The 19,481-nt window shown below is 41.6% G+C and overlaps 1 protein-coding gene across 1 annotated transcript in view; it reads left to right on the top strand.

The window, feature by feature from the left end:
• LIFR (leukemia inhibitory factor receptor alpha) overlaps positions 1-18,471 on the top strand; it is a 56,507-nt gene extending 38,036 nt beyond the window's left edge. Inside the window, exons 14-19 of the mRNA XM_019531981.1 lie at positions 1,669-1,770; positions 2,615-2,782; positions 5,903-6,064; positions 6,923-7,016; positions 10,166-10,244; positions 10,983-18,471. Coding sequence (XP_019387526.1) covers positions 1,669-1,770; positions 2,615-2,782; positions 5,903-6,064; positions 6,923-7,016; positions 10,166-10,244; positions 10,983-11,621 — 1,244 coding nt within the window. The 3' untranslated portion in view covers positions 11,622-18,471. The remainder of the gene's footprint in view (positions 1-1,668; positions 1,771-2,614; positions 2,783-5,902; positions 6,065-6,922; positions 7,017-10,165; positions 10,245-10,982) is intronic.
• The last annotated feature ends 1,010 nt before the right edge of the window (positions 18,472-19,481 follow it).

Raw genomic sequence — 19,481 nt, 5'->3', positions numbered from 1 at the left:
GGTCGTCTGACCCCAGTACTCTTTCCTGCCATGGCAGGGGGTCAGACTTGATGATCTGCTCAGGTCCCTTCCGACCCTACCAACTATGAAATTCATAGCTTGGATAGTGTGTAGTCTCTGCAAATGAAACAGGAAAAGTATCAATAAAAAAGATAAAAGATACTGCTTAGATTTATTTTAAACCCTATTTCTAGGCTAAGATTTCTTTTTACCGTTCCTTCGTGATCTGAGGTATCTAACTATTACATCGGGATTTAATTACTGTTGTTTTCTTTGCACTCGCAGAATGTTTTAGAGTTGCAGGAAAGGTAGCTGAAGCCCAAACTTCAGCCTGATGTAAAATTGTTAAAAATGAGGACATGTCCTTCAGGTTTTTAAGTGCAGCTGTGGGCTGCCCAGACATTTGTGAAGGGAGGGGTATTAGGTTAATGCATTGTTCTCCTATAACTGAGTAAGAAAGGGCAATATCCATCTGTTGGTATGCCATAAACAATTGGCTCTTATAGAACAGGGCACTTTCCAGGTATCTAGATGCTGGTGAACAGATTAAGAAATCAAAATAAGTTTGCTGTTTTGAGAACAATGGTAGAGATACTGAGTAGAAAAGAAATAAACAAGGAAAGAGGACACAGACTTTGCTAGGAAATCAGTAAATTAAAAGTAAAGTTCCACTCTAGCATCAGTGTTTTAGACTTGTTTATACAGGAAAGTTTTTTCTGAAATAAGCTTTTCTGCTTGTATTGGTTCAGGGATAACTCAGCTGAAAGAATACTTTCGGATCTGTGATTATTTGAGCTCCTTACCTTTTGAATTATTGTATCTGTGTAGCTTTCTCAAAATGAGAGCATCTTATTCTAGGCAGGCATCCATGGTTCAGTATTTGAACATTAGACTCCAATTTCTAGAATCTTTCTCTTGTGTTGTGGGATGATACCTACTGGTATCAGATTAACAAATTCACCTCTGGCCTCAGTCCTGCAATGAGATTCTTGAAGGCAGTCCCCTATACTTATCCAAAGTCAAAGTTGGCTTTCCTGTAACTCCACACAGTCCTGGGCCCTGCCTCTGTGCAGCTAAATGTGGGTTCAAGGCCTACGCATTTGTTTCTACCAAGTATGTAGCTGAATACCTCCTGCACCTTTGCTGATGATTGAGGGCACTTGACATTGCAGTTTTGTCCCCTTGTTTTAAAAAGACAACAAGGACATGTGTCTTATCAAGCTTAGTTCAAGGTTTGAGCGGGTTGTCAGAGTAGTTACTCCGAATCACAGTACTGTAGTAGGAGTCAGCTGGCCATTGCATAGCTAAGGAGAAGGAAGACACCTTTGGAAAGTTTGGGGGTGAGTGTCTGTGGTAGCATCACAGATGTTTTCTGTTTTAAAGTGGTAAACAGCAGTTTGTGCCACTTCCAAGATTTTCTTATGAACGTTATTAGTTTAGGACTTACAAGTTGCTTTAAACGATTCAGATTGTTTACTGACTCCAAACTATATACAGTGACCCAGCTTTTAAAGGGATCAAAATAGGGAAAATATTTACACACGCATACCATATGGTCAAGTTATTGATGCTATTACTTAATGTATTTACATAAATATGCACATGAAAGTTAAAAGTACAACTTTTGTTAAGTAAATCCTTTTTAACAATGATAATGTTCTTTCATAGCTCTATTTCAGCCTGGTGTGAGATACAATTTTTCTCTCTATGTCTGTAAATCCAGTGGATATCAGTTATTGCAAAATATAACTGGATACATACAAGAACTGGGTACGTCCATTTTATTATTAAGAGCCTTTAGAAATACAAGATAAAATAAATACAGTTAATCAGATCACCAGATAAATCAGATGAGAGTTAGAGAACAGAATCTCCTTACAGACCCATCTTTTTACATCCCCTAATGTACAGATATAAAGGGGTTTTAGTGTGTTTCTGTTCACACCAGTAATTGCCCCTTTTCTGCAGTGTAGCTGGTTTTTATTCCAATAGCTGAAAAGACGACTGATAGTCCGATGTTCAGAGTCAAAATGTAAACAAATTCAAGTGAGAGATCAATCCCAAAAAGTAATTTTTAGTAAATGCTATCATGGAGTTCCCTGTTTAGTATCTTTCTTTCTTCTGTGACTGATTTGCTCAACTTTCAAATGGAAAAAATATTCTCCCTTCCGTTCCCAACTGCCAGCCCCAGACTTAGATACTAAACAGTAGTCCAGCTGGTTTGTTTCCATATTTCTGATCAAAAACAACAGAGGTCCTGCAACCCACATTATGCCATCTCTTATTACATGAATGCAGCAGGTTTTTTAGATTTGACTTGGTGATACCTGTGGATTCCCACTTACAGCTAATAAGATGGTACATCTGTCATCAGCTTGATTTGAAGGCAGTGCTGCTGTACAAATGAAGCTTTGAGTATAGTGTGGGCTTCAGAAACCACTATTTCTGATCTGCAGTGTTTGTGTATTTGCATTTTTTTCCTTTTTGTCAAAGAGAAAACTAGACAGAGAATAAACTGCAGTTATTATGTTAGCCCCCTAAACAACATGTGGGTCTGACATGAATTTAGGATAAATGTTTGTTAACTTTTATCTTTTCACAATTCACCCTACAGCTCCAAAAGTTGCACCTAATTTTACTGTAGAAGAAACCTCTTCAGATTCCATATTGGTAAAATGGGAAAACATTCCTGTTGAAGACTGCCAGGGATTTTTAAAAGGATATTTGCTTTTCTTTGCAAAGGGGGAAAAAGATCCTTTAAAACCAAAGTTATTGGATCCAGGTAAAGACAACCCAGTCCTCAACTTTCCTGTGAACTCGGAATACTTTGTAATGAACAGCACTTTTAGGGAAAAAGTTTAGTTACAATACAATTAGTAGTATTCGGTAGCAGAATTGGCCTTTAAAAACTGCCAAAGACACTTAAAATATTAGCCATCATGTCAACAAGATTGACAAAGGTAAATTAAGCTACTAAATATCTTAAGTGAATAATATAATAAGGTGTTTTTCATCAGTGCTACAAATCTATTTTGACTAGGATGTGTCCAGACAAGTGTGCATGTGCAGTTTGAAGTGCTGCAGACCCATCTGCGCTGCTGCAAACCACACATGCACACATTCACTATGCTGTGAATTTGCAATGCAGTCCAGTGTCAAAAAAACCCACAGCAGAAAAAAGTGAGGCAGCATGTGCCACCCAAAACAGGAGCCTGGCCAGCCAGATCCACACTCTGGCTGCCAATCAGGCTCTGTGCACCCAGATCACTGCTGCTGGAGCCCCAGGAGGACCCCAGGACCTCAGGTAAGGCTGCTGAGGCCAATCCAGTTGCTGGCCTCAGCCTCCCCTACCCCACCCAGGACAACTTGCTGAATACCAGAGTGCGTATGCACAGGCATTCCCCAGGAACAAGTAGTAGTGGCACATCTATGTGCTACTACTGTTAGGGGTGTGCAAAGCTTTGGTAGCTGATTTGATTTGGAGGCGATTCAGCCCTATTTAGTGGCCGAATCTCTGAAACAGAAGACGCATTAAAAGGTCTGAGTCAAATTGGAAGCCACCGATTCTGTAGGGGCTGGAGGAACCCCCAGCTGCTAAGGCTGTGGGGTCAGGGAGCCGGGTCCACAAACCTCTGTCCCCAACAGAAGTCAGCAGCTGCTACAGCGGAGCAGAGCACAGAGCTGGCTCCCCACCTGCTGTGTGCTCAGGCAGGTGGGGCTGGCTCCTTGCAGCTGCTCACACTCCCAGGGGATGGGGGGGACCTACACTCCCCAGATCTGTGCACTGGGCAGGGGCAGAGCAGGTGTGCGCTGTGGGCTTGGGCTCCCACTGTGCTGCTCTCCCCCAGGGCCTCTGCAGCCCATGGGTGGGACCTGGTGCTGCAGGGTATAGCACAGCCACCCAGAAAAGCTGCCTGCTGCTGTAAGCTCCATGCTGGCCTGGCAACATGTTTCCCACATGCGTGGCAGCAGTGAGGAGCACAACCCTGCACCCCCACTCGTGCTGCCCCTGTGAATGCAAGGGATGCATCACCAGGGCAGTGCGGAGCTCACAGCAGCTTTCTTGTACAGCCACGCTTTGGCGTGCAGTGCTGGGTTGCACCTGCTAGGCTGTGGAGGCACCAGGGGATGTCAGCAGGGTGGAAGTCCAAGCCTGCAGTAGGCAGCCTGACCTGCCCCCACCTTGCAGACAGATCTGGGGGGCATGTGCCCCCCCCCCCCCGCCCTCTCCAGAGTGTGCACAGCAGTGGAGAGCCACCCGGGGCCCCGTTCCGCTCCCCACTGGAGCCCTTCAGCTGTTCATTGCAGCCCCACACGCTGCCCAGCTGGGCAACAGCCCCAACCTTGTTCAAGTCCGTCCCTGCCTATAAGGGCTTCAATTTCCACCCCCACGCCCCCCACACATGCACTTACCTGCAGGAGCTGCTCTCCAAGCTGTCCAGCAGCCATTTGTATATACATGCCCATGGCACCCCCTGCTTGACCACCCTCCTCCCACTCCCTCCCAGCCCCTACAGGCTGGAACTCTGCCAGCGTGCAGGGAGCTTGCTGCAAAATTGCAAAATCCACAGGTTTCTCTGCTAAAATGAGAAATCCAGGGGGAAAATCTGCATTTTACTCCATTTTTTTCGTGGGAAATGGAAAACCTGGATCCCTGTTCATCAGTGAACCTTCTTTAGTAATTAACTGTTTTTGTGCAATGCATGTTGGATACCTTGTGTTCTCTCTCTCCATGTTTTTCTTCTGGGCAGTGATGTCTCTATAAAATGTTTGGTTCATTTTGAAAATAATCATGGTGGCATGGCAACAGGAGAAGAAATAATCTTAACATGTAGCTAGTTAAGGTTATGTGATGTCTGTAGTAAAAAGTGTAGTGTAGTTCAAAGCAGCACCTTATTTTTAGTCGCTGAGCAGACTTCATTTGGGCATCAGTTGTCCATCCCCTTTCTTCAATCTTTGAGCTTATCTGCATTGGAAACTAAAGTACAACTGAAATATGATACTCTTGCATCTTGGCTACATGCAGAGACAATCTGAGCAGGGTGCAAGGCCCAGGGCAACTCAGCCTGTGCGGGACCCTGTCCCTGGATGCAAGGAAGCCGGAGGCAGATTCAGTGGTGGGGGGTGGCGGTGAGCAGCCAGACATGCCGATTTCAGCGGTGGATTCGGTGGCAGGAGGTACCGAGCAGCCAGACATGAAGCCGGCAGCAGCGTGGCATTGCCGCACTGATCCGCCTGCTTTCACAGGACTCCCCCAAAGTGCGGGGCCCAGGGCGGACACCCCGATTCACCCTCCCACCCCTCCGAGGGACAGCCCTGGCTACACACACAAACTCTTTCAATTTGATGAGGCTTTCAACTAGAGTTGGCTAGGCCATTCAGGCATTGCAGGTTAAAACCATAGTTAGTACAGGTTGTAAACTTCTTAATGTAACTACTCTGAGCTGAGAGGATTTATCCAGCATCCACAGCATTGAGTCCTCTGTCTTCCTGCAGATACACAGGCAAATTCTCCCAGAATTCGATAGAAAACAGCCATTGCTAAAAACCACAGGTTGCTTTCCCCAAACATCAAGCCACAAACAGACGCAAGCAGTTCTAGAGAGAGGATGTAGCAGATCCAGTGTTACATCACAATGCATCTTTTCCACTCCTGCTGATTTCACTTAAGAGGAGTAGCTTCAGTATAGAGAACTAGACTTCTGCAGGGAAGATGGACCCCTTGTTCTGTTTAACACCCTGTTAGTCACAGTGAGTTTATTGCAGGATAACTTTTATCTATTCCCTATTAAAAAGACCATTTTCCACCTTAATTTGAAATTTTTAAGAACCCCTTTTCGTGCTGAGACTTTTTGTGAATGTGTTCTGATACTATATACCTTCTTCATTGGCAAAAAAACAGGGCATCCTGAGCTAAAAGTAAAGAATATTACTGACCTAACAAAAAAGTCGCTGCGAATACTTGACCTTCAAGGCAAAACAAGTTATCAGTTGGACTTACGAGCCTACACTGCTGGTGGAATAGGCCCATCCAATGGCCTGTATGTGGTGACAAAAGAAGACTGTAAGTTGAAAATTCTTGCTTATTAATGCTTTATGACTTCGACTCATTTGATCTCTTCACCTTCTTAGCAGACTCTGCCTGCAACCCATATTTTTAAACAGCACCAAAACTGTTGCAGGTCAGAAAAAAAATCAGCCTGATTACAGCAAACATGAAGCTCATACTAATGCACGGAAGAAAAGCAACTGAAACTAGTCATTGGGGTCTGAAGTCATGACTGCTCAAGACACCTAATAGTTGCAATGGGCAGCTCAGTAAAAAACATTTGCTGAATGTTAAAAAGGCCTCAAGTGGTTAGAGGGGAATTGAGCTATTAAGGAAATAGTTGCTCCAGTTTTCCCTACCCTAAAGCCATAAAAGTCAGTAGTGAATTTTAAATGTGTTCAAGTTTTGTTCAATTCATCTAAAAAAGACATAGCAGTAATGCACAAAAAAAGAAAACAGTGAAAATTACAAGAAGCCACAGAGTTTCTGGAGGGTAGCAAATGGGTAAATTATGTTTACTGACAAACAGGAAAGGGTTTGCATGGAAGTGCATGAAACCACATGCTGTGCACAGTAGGTAAGAGGCACTTGTATTAAGGGAGCAAGGTCAATAAACAGTACTTAGATGCTCAGAGAGGTAAAAGACATTATGAACTTAAAAAAAAAAAAAGGCAGTGCATTTTAGGCCAAGCAAGCCGAATAGTTCCCAAAAAAAGATGACCAAGTTAAGTTGTATAAAAAACACTCAGCATTCAGCTGTATGGAATAAAAACTAAAATGGGGGCATGCCATTCATGGGGAAACTTGTAGCAAAATTTGGCTAATAACTTTTTTTTTTGTAACTTGGAATGCATTTACAATTTGTTTCTCCAGCTGTGGGGCTAATCATTGCCATCCTCATCCCAGTGGCAGTGGCTCTTGTGTTTGGGGTGGTGACCAGCATCCTTTGCTACCGAAAAAGAGAATGGTAAGTAGTCTTATTTGGTTCCATTGTCCTGCTCTGGTTTGTTTGTGTGTGTAGTATGAAGGCTCAGATCGAGCAAAAATATTTATTCTTTGCCCTCTCAAAGCATATGATTATTCCAGCAGGCTGTTTTGTAAGGTGGCATCTCCATTTTTTGCATGGAGGGGTAGGAAGGACGAGAGACAAATAAGTTGTATTTTGGCCAAGTTGCACACAGTAAGGTTGTGGACACGCATAACAGTTAAACCATTCCACATGTGGTTTAGACCGGAAGCATACAGGACACCTATTTGGACTCCCTTTTTGACCTCTTTAGATACTACAGTGTTTGATCCAGCATCATTCAGTGCATCCTTCAGGTGCTGCAGTGACTGGAGCTGGAAAGAGGTGTTCAACCGGCTTGCGATTTTAGGCTGTGATTGAGAAAACCAACAGGTACTCCAGTCAAGCCAGTGCAATCAAGCCATGTACAAGTGTATGTACAAGTCATGGCAGCTTGGGGGTACCACTGGCAGTACAGGGCCAAAATGAAGATCCTTAATTTGCATCTCAGGACAGCAAGAGACGGCAGGTCTCCAGGTCATAACCACATGCCACAAGAGGCTGTCCATGGATCCTCTTGGGGTTGCATAGCAGACGCAGGCAGCACCCATCCACAATCAGTGGCAAGAGCAGTCCTGTGAACCCCCTCTGATTCCCATTACCTTTAAGGACCTATACGCCCTTTCTGGGCACAAGCAACCAGCCCTTACACCTAGCAGCACTCCAGCACTCACTCTATCATTCCTGAAGGACTCAGATACCTTGGACATGCTGCAACCATGGTTTTTTTCTAAGGCAGTGGGAGCATGTATGAGCAGCGATGCCTCAGCCTACAGTGACTCCAGTCATTTGACCCCTCTAATGATCATAAAACCAGCCCCTCCGCACTGAGGCATACCCCACTACCCTGGGCGGGGGGGAGTGATTGGGGAACATGCCTCCATGAGCCCCCTTGGATGACTAAATTTACCAGAGGTGTTATTCCATAGGGAAAGGTCTTGCTTGTTTAAAGGAAGCTTTTGATTTGGTTCATTTAGCACTTTTCTTTAAAGAACCTCTTTCCACTGGTTGATTTAATAAAATATATTATTTTCAAAGAAACCAACTGTACTTACTCCTCACTTGAGCACAGCCTCTTGCTTTGCCCCCAGCCCTGAACATGTAGGTGTTCAAGTATTCACCCCTACCACTCCAATTCAGTCAAGCACACTTCAAGGGTTCAGGCACAATTTAAGTTTATTAAATTAAAGCTTAAGTGAAAAACAGAAAAGGGAATGTATGCCCAATCCCAAACCACTCCTCCCCCCCCTTCCCCCCCCCCAAGTCATCCCATACCTGCCTTTAGTCTCTGGGATTGGAAGTTGTCTGCTAGGTCTTCATGCACAAGCATGACCCTGGGCACTTGGAAGCCATGGGAGCCTAGGCATCTTGGAAAGCTCCCCCCTTGGTCTTGCAAATGTTATGAAGGCTGCAGGCAGAGATGGCAAAGCAGGACACACAGCACTTGGTGATATCCAGACAAGCCCCCAGTGATCTCCAGTGTATCTTCAGGTGCCCAAAGGCACACTCCAGTTAAGCAGCAGCTGCTGATGGGGTAGGTAAACAGTTCCTTGTGGGCATCCCAGGAACCTACATAAAGCTTCGTGAACCAGAGGTGGAGTGGGTATGCCAGATCCCTGATTAGCTGTGGTGTAAACAGTCACTACTAGCAGTCTGATGCTGGGAACATGGGGGCCGACTTTCCCTCACTCCCCCCACTCCATCAGGCCAGAGAGGCTGGAGCTGTGGAATACCCTGGTGCCATGAACCTTGCCCACCCAGTCAGCATTCATATGTGAGAACTGATCCTGTTGGTCTATGATGCATCATAGCAAAGAAACTCTTGAAGTCCATGTTTTGGTGTGTAGGGCACAGAATGGTGTTGTGGGTGTTGTCATTGGCCCTGATGCAGTTGCAAGTCCCATATGGCTGAATCTGGCCACTACCTCCTGCACAATGACAAGGCAGATTAAGCAGATGCTAGGACTGTGGTTTATCACAAAACATGCCTCCCACCCTACTGATCCCACTGTAGATTTGTCTACGGACCAGAAAATGTCAGGGGCTGCAAGCTACCTTATGCCGATGACCACATGCTTCTCCATGGTAGGAGGTGACCTGGTGGCATGCTGTACAAGGGCAGGTTTTTGTTTAGTGCAGATTTCCATGCAGGTGGCACAAAACATCAGTCGCTGCTCACTTGCCTTGAGCAGAAGCACAGTTTGGAGTTCCACAGTTTAGAGTTGGTTCCACATGGGTCCAGAGTCTGTGGCATGTCATATGGCACCGTCCTCATCTGCCATGTCAGTTTGAGCAGCAACATTGAAGCAAAAAAAGGCTGTAGACATAATTGAGGACATAAGGCAGGTCAGCCTGCACATCCAGAGAGCTGTGATCTAGGCCAAGGATCTTGCTGAGGAAGCGGTGGAAGACCTGAAGTCTCTGCCTGAAGCGGCACTGCTGGGACATGAACTGTTCCAGCTGTGCAGACGTGGGGCATGCACAGCAGTGACCTGATAAGGCTCCATCCTGTGTTCCCTGGTCTTGGAGTCAAACTGAGCAGACACTCCAGCACAAGGGTGCTGAGGGGTGATGGTGTTGGGGGTGAGTCTGGGGTCATCTTGGGGGCCAGCCAGTCATCACTCTCCTTCATATCTGGGAATCTTTGGGAACATCCAGAGACTTGTCCACTGTGGGGCATGCTGGGCAAGGTTCTGTGTCCAGCCCCCTGGCCGCAGAGCAGCAGTGCTTCAGGTTGACACTCAACCGGTATACATCCGCACGGTTCTTGATGGGGGGGGAGGTTAAACAGTGAAGCACTAAATTAAACATTCACTTAATTTGCAACCTGTCCACAAGATCAATCTGATTTGCCATTCACTTTCGTGTTTCCACAAATGTGACAGTTTAAGGTGAAAGCATTGAAACTTTTCCCTATAGTCAGTCAACACAACAATTTTGAAAACAAAAGGTTTAACTAACTGTCATGATGAATCTCCTGAGAATTGTGACTGTAGAAACTGGCAGAGCCATTTTTTCAGTTTGCCAAATTACTCTTTTATCTCCTAAAGGATTAAAGAAACGTTTTACCCTGATATCCCAAACCCTGAGAACAGCAAGGCATTGCAGTTCCAGAAGAACATATGTGAGGTAATGTCAATGCTTTTTAAGGTTTTAAAATGTAAAAATACATCAGGTAATGCCGTCTGCAATGTTGAGGTGTATTCTTCAGCTTAAATTCACTTTTTAATAGGATGAGATGAGAGAGCCATTACAAGCAACCAAGCATTTGTTTTGTTAGACTATGGCTGGGTCCACAGTCTAGTTTGTTATTAAAACTTCGCCAGTGGCAGCTGTTAGGAAGAAAAAATTGAAGGTTTGTCCCAGCCCAGCAATATAATGGCAAGTCTCAGAAGTGATGTGATCCAGCTCATTTCTAACTGCTTGTTTTTCTTCTCTACCCATTGGCAGAACTGGGAAGTGTAGGTAGAACATGCTTCCTATCTCCTCCTTGCCCTTCTCACCTCGCTGCTTTATAATTGGAAGCAAACGTAAAGCCAAGTCATTGCTTCAGGCTAGTGAAGTAACAAAGATAACTAAGGAAAGTAATTTTGAAGTTGGAAATATTTGTGGCAAAAATTCAGGAATGTTTACCATGCTAAAATAGCTGTTCATATTAGCAGCAATTATATATGCAAATACCAGAGTTTAGGAAAGGAGAGAATTGTATTGTGTTTTTTGGTTTTCTTTGTGGGGTTTTTTAAGTAGATAATTGCAGTAGTGCAGAACAATATGCTGATTGCATGAACCACAACAAAAATGTTTTCCTGAGGTCCAGTTCTTTTGGCTTAGTCTCTGGTCTAGGTGTCTTGTTTTTTCTCATTTTAGGGGAACACTGCCCTTAAAACATTGGAAATGAACCCTTGTACCCCCAATAGCGTTGAAGTGCTAGAAGCACGATCTGCAGTCCCTAAGATGGAGGACACAGAAATTAAATCCCCTGTCGTGGACAGTGAGCCCCCTGAGGATTTCTCTGACACAGAAACTGAAAACCTTGTGGTGGTGTCATACTGCCCACCTATCATTGAGGAGGAGATCTCCAACCCCTCAGTAGATGAACCTGTGGGGTCTTCTCAGGTCGTTTATATTGATGTTCAATCAATGTATCAGCCTCAAGTTAAACCAGAGGAAGAGCCAGAAATAGACTTTGTGACTACAGAAGGCTATAAGCCACAAATGCACTTGTCTATTAATACTATAAAAACAGAGAATCACTTGCCCACAGAAGACGATGCTGATAAAACTGCAGGCTACAGACCTCAGGCAAACACAAATGCCTGGAAAGTAGGCACTCCCGACTCTCCTAGATCAATCGAGAGCAACAATGAAAATACATCTTTTGGAAGCCCATGTTCCATTAATTCTCGACAATTTTTGATCCCCCCAAGGGATGATGAAGACTCTTCCAAGCCGAACAACATTGGGTGGTCCTTCACAAATTTTTTTCAGAACAAAGCAAGTGATTAACAGTGGTTGCTATCATTTCAGCTGGACCTGCCATCTCAATAAGCTCTTATTCCAAATGTAAAAACAGCATGAGTTCTTGGAGATAGTCTGCAGAGGTTTTTAGTGTGCTGAATGTTACAGTGAAAGTGTTAATGTTGCATTTTAATATAGGCTAAAAGCCAAAGTTCTAGCAACTTGATTATTACACTAGTAAAATATTAAGGAAGTTTCAGTGGTATCTCCTGGTTGTCTTGGCTAAAGAGCTCTACTTCAAAGTAGTGTTTCAGTGGTTAATATGGCCTCTTGCAGCTTGTTACCTTGGAAGGTGCTCTGTTTTTGTAGCTGGTTTCTATTATGCATATTCAAATAACAAAATTCAAACTCATTTGCAGATTGAGGGCAGTGACAGTAGTGTCCTCAGCCTAATCATTAGGGTGTGTATGCTTAAATTGTTTATTCAGCTATTACCACTTCCACCTATGCTTTGTTTATCTAACTTTTAAAATCCCACATACAAAAACAACATCACTACTGTCTTAACATTTTAAGCCATGATTATTCTTGTCTGTTGTCCAGTAACCAGGACACTAATTACTGTACCTACTGTACAAGGTTCATTCAGTATTTGACTCAGGAGTACAAACTTGGAAAACGTGTAACACTGATTTAAACCAACCAGAACTGTGTGATGTTTAAAATTTAGCATTATTTTTTAAACCTTAAAACACTATTTTTTCCCTGACACTTCAGTTAAGGAGTTAGTGTTTCTTAACATATTGCACTAATGTATTTTGTATAGCTGTAGCTCCAGATCTGATGCCTCAGGTTAAGTATCTTCTCCCTTTCCTCTCCCCTGAAATGCCATTTTAGGCCAATAGCATAGCATCTGGAGCTGAAGGCTTGTAAGCATCATATCCAAAAGATTAGTCTCCATTTAACAGTCCTTGATTGCACTAACCTACCCATCAATGTTATTTGATAGATTACATTTGGTAGAACTAGCTGCTAGAGCAGGTTTGCTCCACCCATGAGTAGTATTAGCACCATGAGAGAATTGTTCCTTGGCTTGTCTTCAGCTGTAATAGGCCCCGCTATCCATGAAGAATTTCTGTGGCTAGTCTCCAGAAACAGTCTGTCCCAGCATGCATTCTCCACAGATTTCATGTGGAAATAGAGGGTGGGATTTTTCCATAGGCAGTGGGGAGCCCAGAGAAGCTGATGCACTAATTTTACATCTCTAGCACCGGTCACCTAATACAGCAGTTATAATGGTGAGTTTAGTTTGTGTGTTTAGAGAAACATTCTCAAGAAAGGTGATTTTTAATTTCTGTTTTCATTTATGTATCTTAAAAAGCAGGTCTAATTGTAACATTTCGCACAAAAATTAGATTGTGATGCTGCATGAATGGTGACTACTTTGCTGACTTTGTTTTGTAAAATAAATAGTAATGGTAAGCTGTTACATGACATAACATTACAGCAAAACAGAGTCTTCTAAAGTTCCCAACCCTTTCAAGATCTCAGTTTTAAACAGCTGATTTGTAGTACCTCAAATGTCTAAATTGCTGTGGTAGCCTTATGTATTAAGCATTCAGACTGTGCAGCTGAATTTGAAAACAAACTCACGGCTCTAAGTGAAAGCAGATGAGAGAGGCTGTTAACAAGGTGGAAGTTGTGTAGACTACAAACAGCATTATCTGGCCACTACCATCTTGCAAGAAACTACCTTAAACTTGATGATAGTAATGCACAGTAGGTCTCAAACTACCTCTGCAGTCCTTTAGACAGATCTGGCTGAAAGGGTAGATGGATTTTCAAATTGACAAACAGGCAAGCAAAGAAGTAAAAGATACCAAGATAGGCAGCTTCATCATCTGCAACTCCTGGAAAGCCCAGATAAGATTCCTTTTTCTGAATGAATTTCAGTATTAATCGTTCTTCCAATGAAAGGGAATACATTGGAAATTATTAGGATTCTTAGAGGCATCAGATCTGGATGCCAAACATAGTTGTAAGAGACCGGTTTCATCCACAATCTGTAGTTGACAACTTATTCTAAACTTTAAAATGTATATAATGGTTCTGCCTTTATGGAACAAGACATGGCTGATGATTGGGATTTGCTAAATCCAAATACTAAAGGCTTTACTATCCATTCCAAAGTTCATAATACCTCATTCTAGAGTAGTGCTAATGTTTACTATTGTAGAACCAACAGAGAAATATTTAGTTTCTAAGACCAATGGACTTCATCATGACTCAGTATACTCCTAGAAGCAGGAGGCGTAAAAGCAAGATAAACAGGTGATTTACGAAGAAGAGAGAGTTTGTTTTGTTTACTTCATCATACACATTATTCTTTTCAAATAAGCAACTACAATGTCATCTCTTGATGGTTCTTGTGAGGAACATGCTATAGCAGTTACAGTGATATGATGACCAAAACTAGAATAGCTCTCATAATGGAGCAGCTAGTCTTGAAAAAGAACCAAAATCTCTGGTTGGTCATTGGTATGTTTCCCAAGACACACGTTCAAGCCAGAAAGTATTTTTATCTGGGCAGTAACGTTACTTGTATTAAATGTTAAAAACAAAACCAGTCTGATGGCTCAGCTAGTGTGTGCTTGTATGTAGATTAGTATAGATCAGCCCTGTAACTTCCACAATCTCTCTCTCAAAAAATTAAAACCATGACAGATTCCTTGTAGTGTACCTTTCAGTACCTGTTATTCCATGCGTGTGCCATTTGTTGTTAGTAAAGCCAGTGATATTTCAAATCAGCTAATGTCTGAGTGACGGCAGTGTGCTTTATTTTCTAAATATATAGGGTATTCTATGTTACATGTATACCCAAATATTATGTGGGAGTATGTACTCTTTCACTAAGGGTGCTACTCAATTGCCTCTTTAAAATATGACCATTTTATTTCATCCAAGTTAATTCTTTGCACCAGTGTTTTGGGGTACTTTCTGATTTTGGAGGTCTGTGGCCAAGAAATTGTAATCTTGGTGAACAAGGGCTTATCTAAACCCCTTCACATGATATCATGGTATCTGGGGTCGATCCAGTAGATAAGACAGGAGTGTATATATGCATGCACCATCTGTAGTGTCTTAATTGTTGCAAAGAGAGGTAGTTAGCTGTGTTCGTCTGAATTCAGATATACATTAGGGTAGATTTGCATCTTATAGACCAACTCTGACTTAGTTTATAAATTGCAAATGTACTATGCCTTCTGTAATTGTTACAAGCCAGTAAGCAGTTTTTGTCATAACAATTTAGTTCTTGCAACCAGTGCTTTACATTGAGCTTATCTGCTCACTCACTGGTCCAGGCATGCTTTCTGAAAGCTGCTTCAAATGCTTTATTTAAAAATATTATTTGCAATTTGCACAGACACCAGAATTGTAACACCCCTGAGGAAGTATGCTAACTTAGCAAAGATATTAAGCAGGCCTTGTGTGGCATAGCAGAATAGAATCAAATGGCTAGTACTGTTGGGTGACTGAAGTGCTTTCATTATCTGCATGTATGTCCAGTAATCACTGAAGCGCCTTAAAGAAAAAATGGACCAAGGAGTCTTCCATACCAAATTCACTCCCGGTGTATGGTGCTTTTTAACTTCCACAAGCACTGATTGGAGTTGTACGGCAAAAAGCCTTGTCCTTCAAATGAGATTAGTTCCTTAATTGGTGCTTTCTGGTATCCTCGTGAGCATTCTTTGGTAAGCTAGACACTAAAGGATTGTTTCTCTTTGTTTCAGGAAAAAAAGTCTCCATTACCAGAACTACTACTTTTTTAGATCTCTGGTCTCTTGAATTTGGAGTGGAGGAGTAATATATATAAGGGAAATAAGATATAATGGGGAAATAAGCAGAAAGGATCAATTCAAAACATGTCACTCCTTTTTTAAGTCCTTGTCTGTTTTCAAGGTTAAATCTGTTCAGGAATCTAAGAATGTAATTGCTTTGATATGTTTTTCTTTTTTTCCCTTTTTTTTTAATGTCAGGCAGTTCAGTTTTGGAGCATATAATTTATAATGTTGCTGCTGATTTTTTTTTTTTTTCTTTTGAGCCAGGCCTTGTTTGTTTGATTTTTGTTTTATAAAAAGAAGTTCTGTATCATTCACTCAATTACTAAGCGTAAGTGCCAGTTGATTCGCTCTTGCATATTCTCTGTTCAGCATGCTATATTGTTGTACTGAGAGACACATGGGGAATTGGACTCCTGTTTGAAATGGCACTTTTACATGTTGCGGTCGTAGATTCAAAAAGCCTTTACATGATATACCTCACAAAACTAGCTATTATCAGATGTAGTAAGCTAATGTTACAGATAGCCAGTGAATTATATTCTCTGCCATATGCTTGCTACATAAACAGATTTAGGACCTAATTCTGTGAACAGTTACTATCATGTAATTAACCTGAGTAGGCCTTGCTGTAGTAATTAGCCACAGCAATGGACCTATACCTTGTAAGAACTATTTGCAGTGTTGTTCCTTAAATTAGAGTAATTGGCAGAAGCAACGCACATTTAGATATCTGTTTTATGTTGTGTGGGATTAGCATTTTGGTTTTACTGGGAAATGGGAGATAAAGTAGAAATGAGGGTTGCCCTGAAGAGGTGCATGGAAGCCTTGCTAAACAAAGTTCTCTCACTGTAGTGAACTTTGGGCTTTTTAGTTATGCAGGTTTAGACTGTGGGGCCCCAGCAAGGCTGTCCTGCTGAGCCAAGTTCAGCTGAAGGTAAAATTGCTTCAAGAGGAAAATAATAATGCAAACAAAGAAAGTCTTGTGTGTGGAAGGGAGCAGGATAGTCAAAGATTGTTGTACAGAGAAAAATAAAACAAGACCATCACTGCTATATTTTTAGTCCACCTTATTGCTTTTTTGTTGTAAATAAAATATTAAATAAAATACTCTTATAGAAGGGAATATAATTCAAAAGCATTTAAAATTTGAATATTTGAGTATTGCTCTGACTGGAAGAATCAAATGGATAACTGTTCTATTTACCATACCTACTCATAGCTTTCCATGTAAATAGTACTCTGTGTTCCAAAGTAAATGATTTTTATTAAAATGTTAGTTCCAGCAGTTTTTATACGTCTAAGGTTTTTCCTCCCCCAAAATTCATAAATTACATATACAAATGCATACTTGTGTCCTACTTCACTTTAATTTCATGCTGTGTTAAAAAGTCCTCTTGAAATTCCCATGTTTCTTGGGTATATGGCCTTATATTTGAGGGAGAACATTCTCTAGCACTCTACACACCTTTTACACTTGTCCTTGTATGATTAGGCTATGGCTCTTGTAGCATGTAAAATATTAGCCTGGGCAATGGATATTCAAAAGGAGGCTGTTGGCACTTGTTCTTAAAACTCTTTCATTTTCTTTTTTGAATCTTTATCCTTTGAAAGTGGCTTGTATGAAAACCCAATCCAAGTGTGCTTTGACTTTGGAGATTTTGAAATCCAAGCCTGGGTATAGATTCAAATTGTTCTTATTCTGAAGCTTCAGACAACGGTAGTTTTTAAAGGTCTACCTATAATTTGGAAAATAGTATCTCCCATAGCATTTTTTTCCTGTTATCCATGTGTCCAAATATTGGTGGCATTTGCCTGTTCTACAAACAAGGAGTTATATTCGCAGGGGCTTCCTCATGTAGCCTTGCAGATTGTCCCAGACGATTGTCCCAATTTTCCCCACAAAAATGTCTATTTACATTTTCAGCAAGAAGGGAATACCAATAGAAATATTTGCATGATTTCAAAAAAAAATCTTATTGGAACAATTCTTTAATGTTTTGCAGATTAAATGTTTCTGCATTTTGATAAGTTGTTCAAACCAGCATGCAAAATAGACATAAACAAAAGAGAAACTTTGTAATTTTTATTGTTCATAGTGAGAAAAATGCTATAAAAAAAAAAAAGCATCTTGAAGTGTCTCCTTATATGATAGTAAAAAGTGAAGTAGGATGTACGGTTTTACACTTCAAAAAATGTTCAGAAATGCTTGTATGGGCTTTTTAGGCGCTTCTTGCCTGAAACCCCACTGGAATGCAGGGTAATTGTAATTCTTAACTTCATCTTGTTGTGCACAAATTGGAGGGACTGATACAATACTCTAAAAGATTAAAGAATAAATTACCTTATACTAAAATGTTGTCTAAAAAGCATACTGTGAACAGGTTTTTTAGGTCTCTTTCTTTTATACCTTATTTTTTTTACAACCTGAATATTTTGTTTAAAGGTGGTTTTATGTTTGTATTTTTGTGCATTGCATTGAAATGTGTTTTTATAATGCTAATGAAAATATTCACTCATTTCAAATTGTCATATAGATATTAGTTCTGAGCATTAGTAAAAAAGACAACTAAGAAAAAGATAGCCAACTTAATGCTGTAACATTTATACTATGTCTAATCAGCCATTTAACACTACTGTCATTTGCTGTGTAATTATATTTTATGCCAGCTTCTGAATCTGTTACAAATGCAAAACGTTTCCTCCATGATTCAAACAAAATCATCACAAGGCACTTTATTCAAGTTGCACCATACCTAGTAAACAAAGTGCTGATTCATGATAGCATATCGTCAAACAGATTTAGTGAATAATAAGCAATTTAACAAATGCATGCTTAAAAGTGAAATGTGGAATCGTGTTGGGACACATGACAATGTAGCATACTATTTTTAAGTAACCTAATACTAAGCAATTCTTTGCATAGGTTTTTAAAGCTAGTTTGCTTGGCTGTTGTAACTCTTGATGTACTGCTTATGTCTGTTTAAAAAAATGCATGTATTTAACAATTTTGCCATAGTATTGCCATGGAATTTAATAAATATATTTTCTTACAGTCATGTGGCTGGCTTTTTTTGCTTGTGTCAGTTTTTTGTTTTTAGTAAAAATGGCCAAATTCTGAAATGACAAGATAATTTGGTCTGAAGGCAGGGTAACTACACCCTTTTATAGACTCAGTGGTGCCCAACCTTTTTGTCTTGTGGGCCAAATCTTTGATGCCCAGTCCATCTGCAGGTCAAATCTGGCTGGTGGGCCCAATTCAGCATGCAGAGTTGGTGTTGGTGGGGCCTGATCTGGCTATGCAGGGAGGAGAGGGAGCATGGCCATTCCCGACTTGGCTTCCCAGGGTTTGGGATTTTCATAGTGGGAAAGGGGTGGCAGTATTAATTACCACTGCTCCCCTGCTGCCAATTTCCCTGACTTGTGGGGACCTCTAGAGGCCAGGAGTTGAGTACTTCTGGACTAAGATTCACATATATAGAGAGAATGAATGAGAGATCACAGACTTCATAAACCCAAGTTCACTTCATCAAATGCCATTGAAGGACAGCATACAGTAGAATATAAAGTAGAGTCAGTGATTAGAATACAGTAGGTGGGAAAACACAGTTTTGCCCAGAGAGCTTCATAATCTATTAATGACCTCTTGTAATGTAACCTGCTCCAGTAGGAGGAAGTAGAAGGTGTTCAGCCAAGTTCTTTAAGGCACTTCTACATACATTAATGTCAGTGGTCATGAGTGAATTAACTCCCTTCTTGGTTCTGATCATCAAACTGCATCATAATATGCTTTCTGCTAGTATCTTATTGCACCCGCCGGGCCTCGACCATCTGGTCCCTCGCTGCTCGGCTCTGGATCTTGATGATGGTCTTTCGCTCCGTCCCAAAGGTAATAGGGCCGCGAGCTCTCACCTTGGGCAGTCTTATCCCCTCCTAATCCCACCTGCCATGACTTTGATGATTCTATCAGTGGTGGAGGGGTCCAACCATCCAGGTTTGGTTATCTCAGGCCAAGGGGTGATGATCTTCACGAAGCTTCAACCTCCCCGTACCTTGCCCTCTACCCAGC

The sequence above is a fragment of the Crocodylus porosus genome, unplaced genomic scaffold (genome assembly GCF_001723895.1).
Source record: "Crocodylus porosus isolate Cpor-Errol unplaced genomic scaffold, CroPor_comp1, whole genome shotgun sequence".
NCBI lineage: Eukaryota > Metazoa > Chordata > Crocodylia > Crocodylidae > Crocodylus > Crocodylus porosus.
This window is presented reverse-complemented; position numbering and strand designations above follow the sequence as displayed.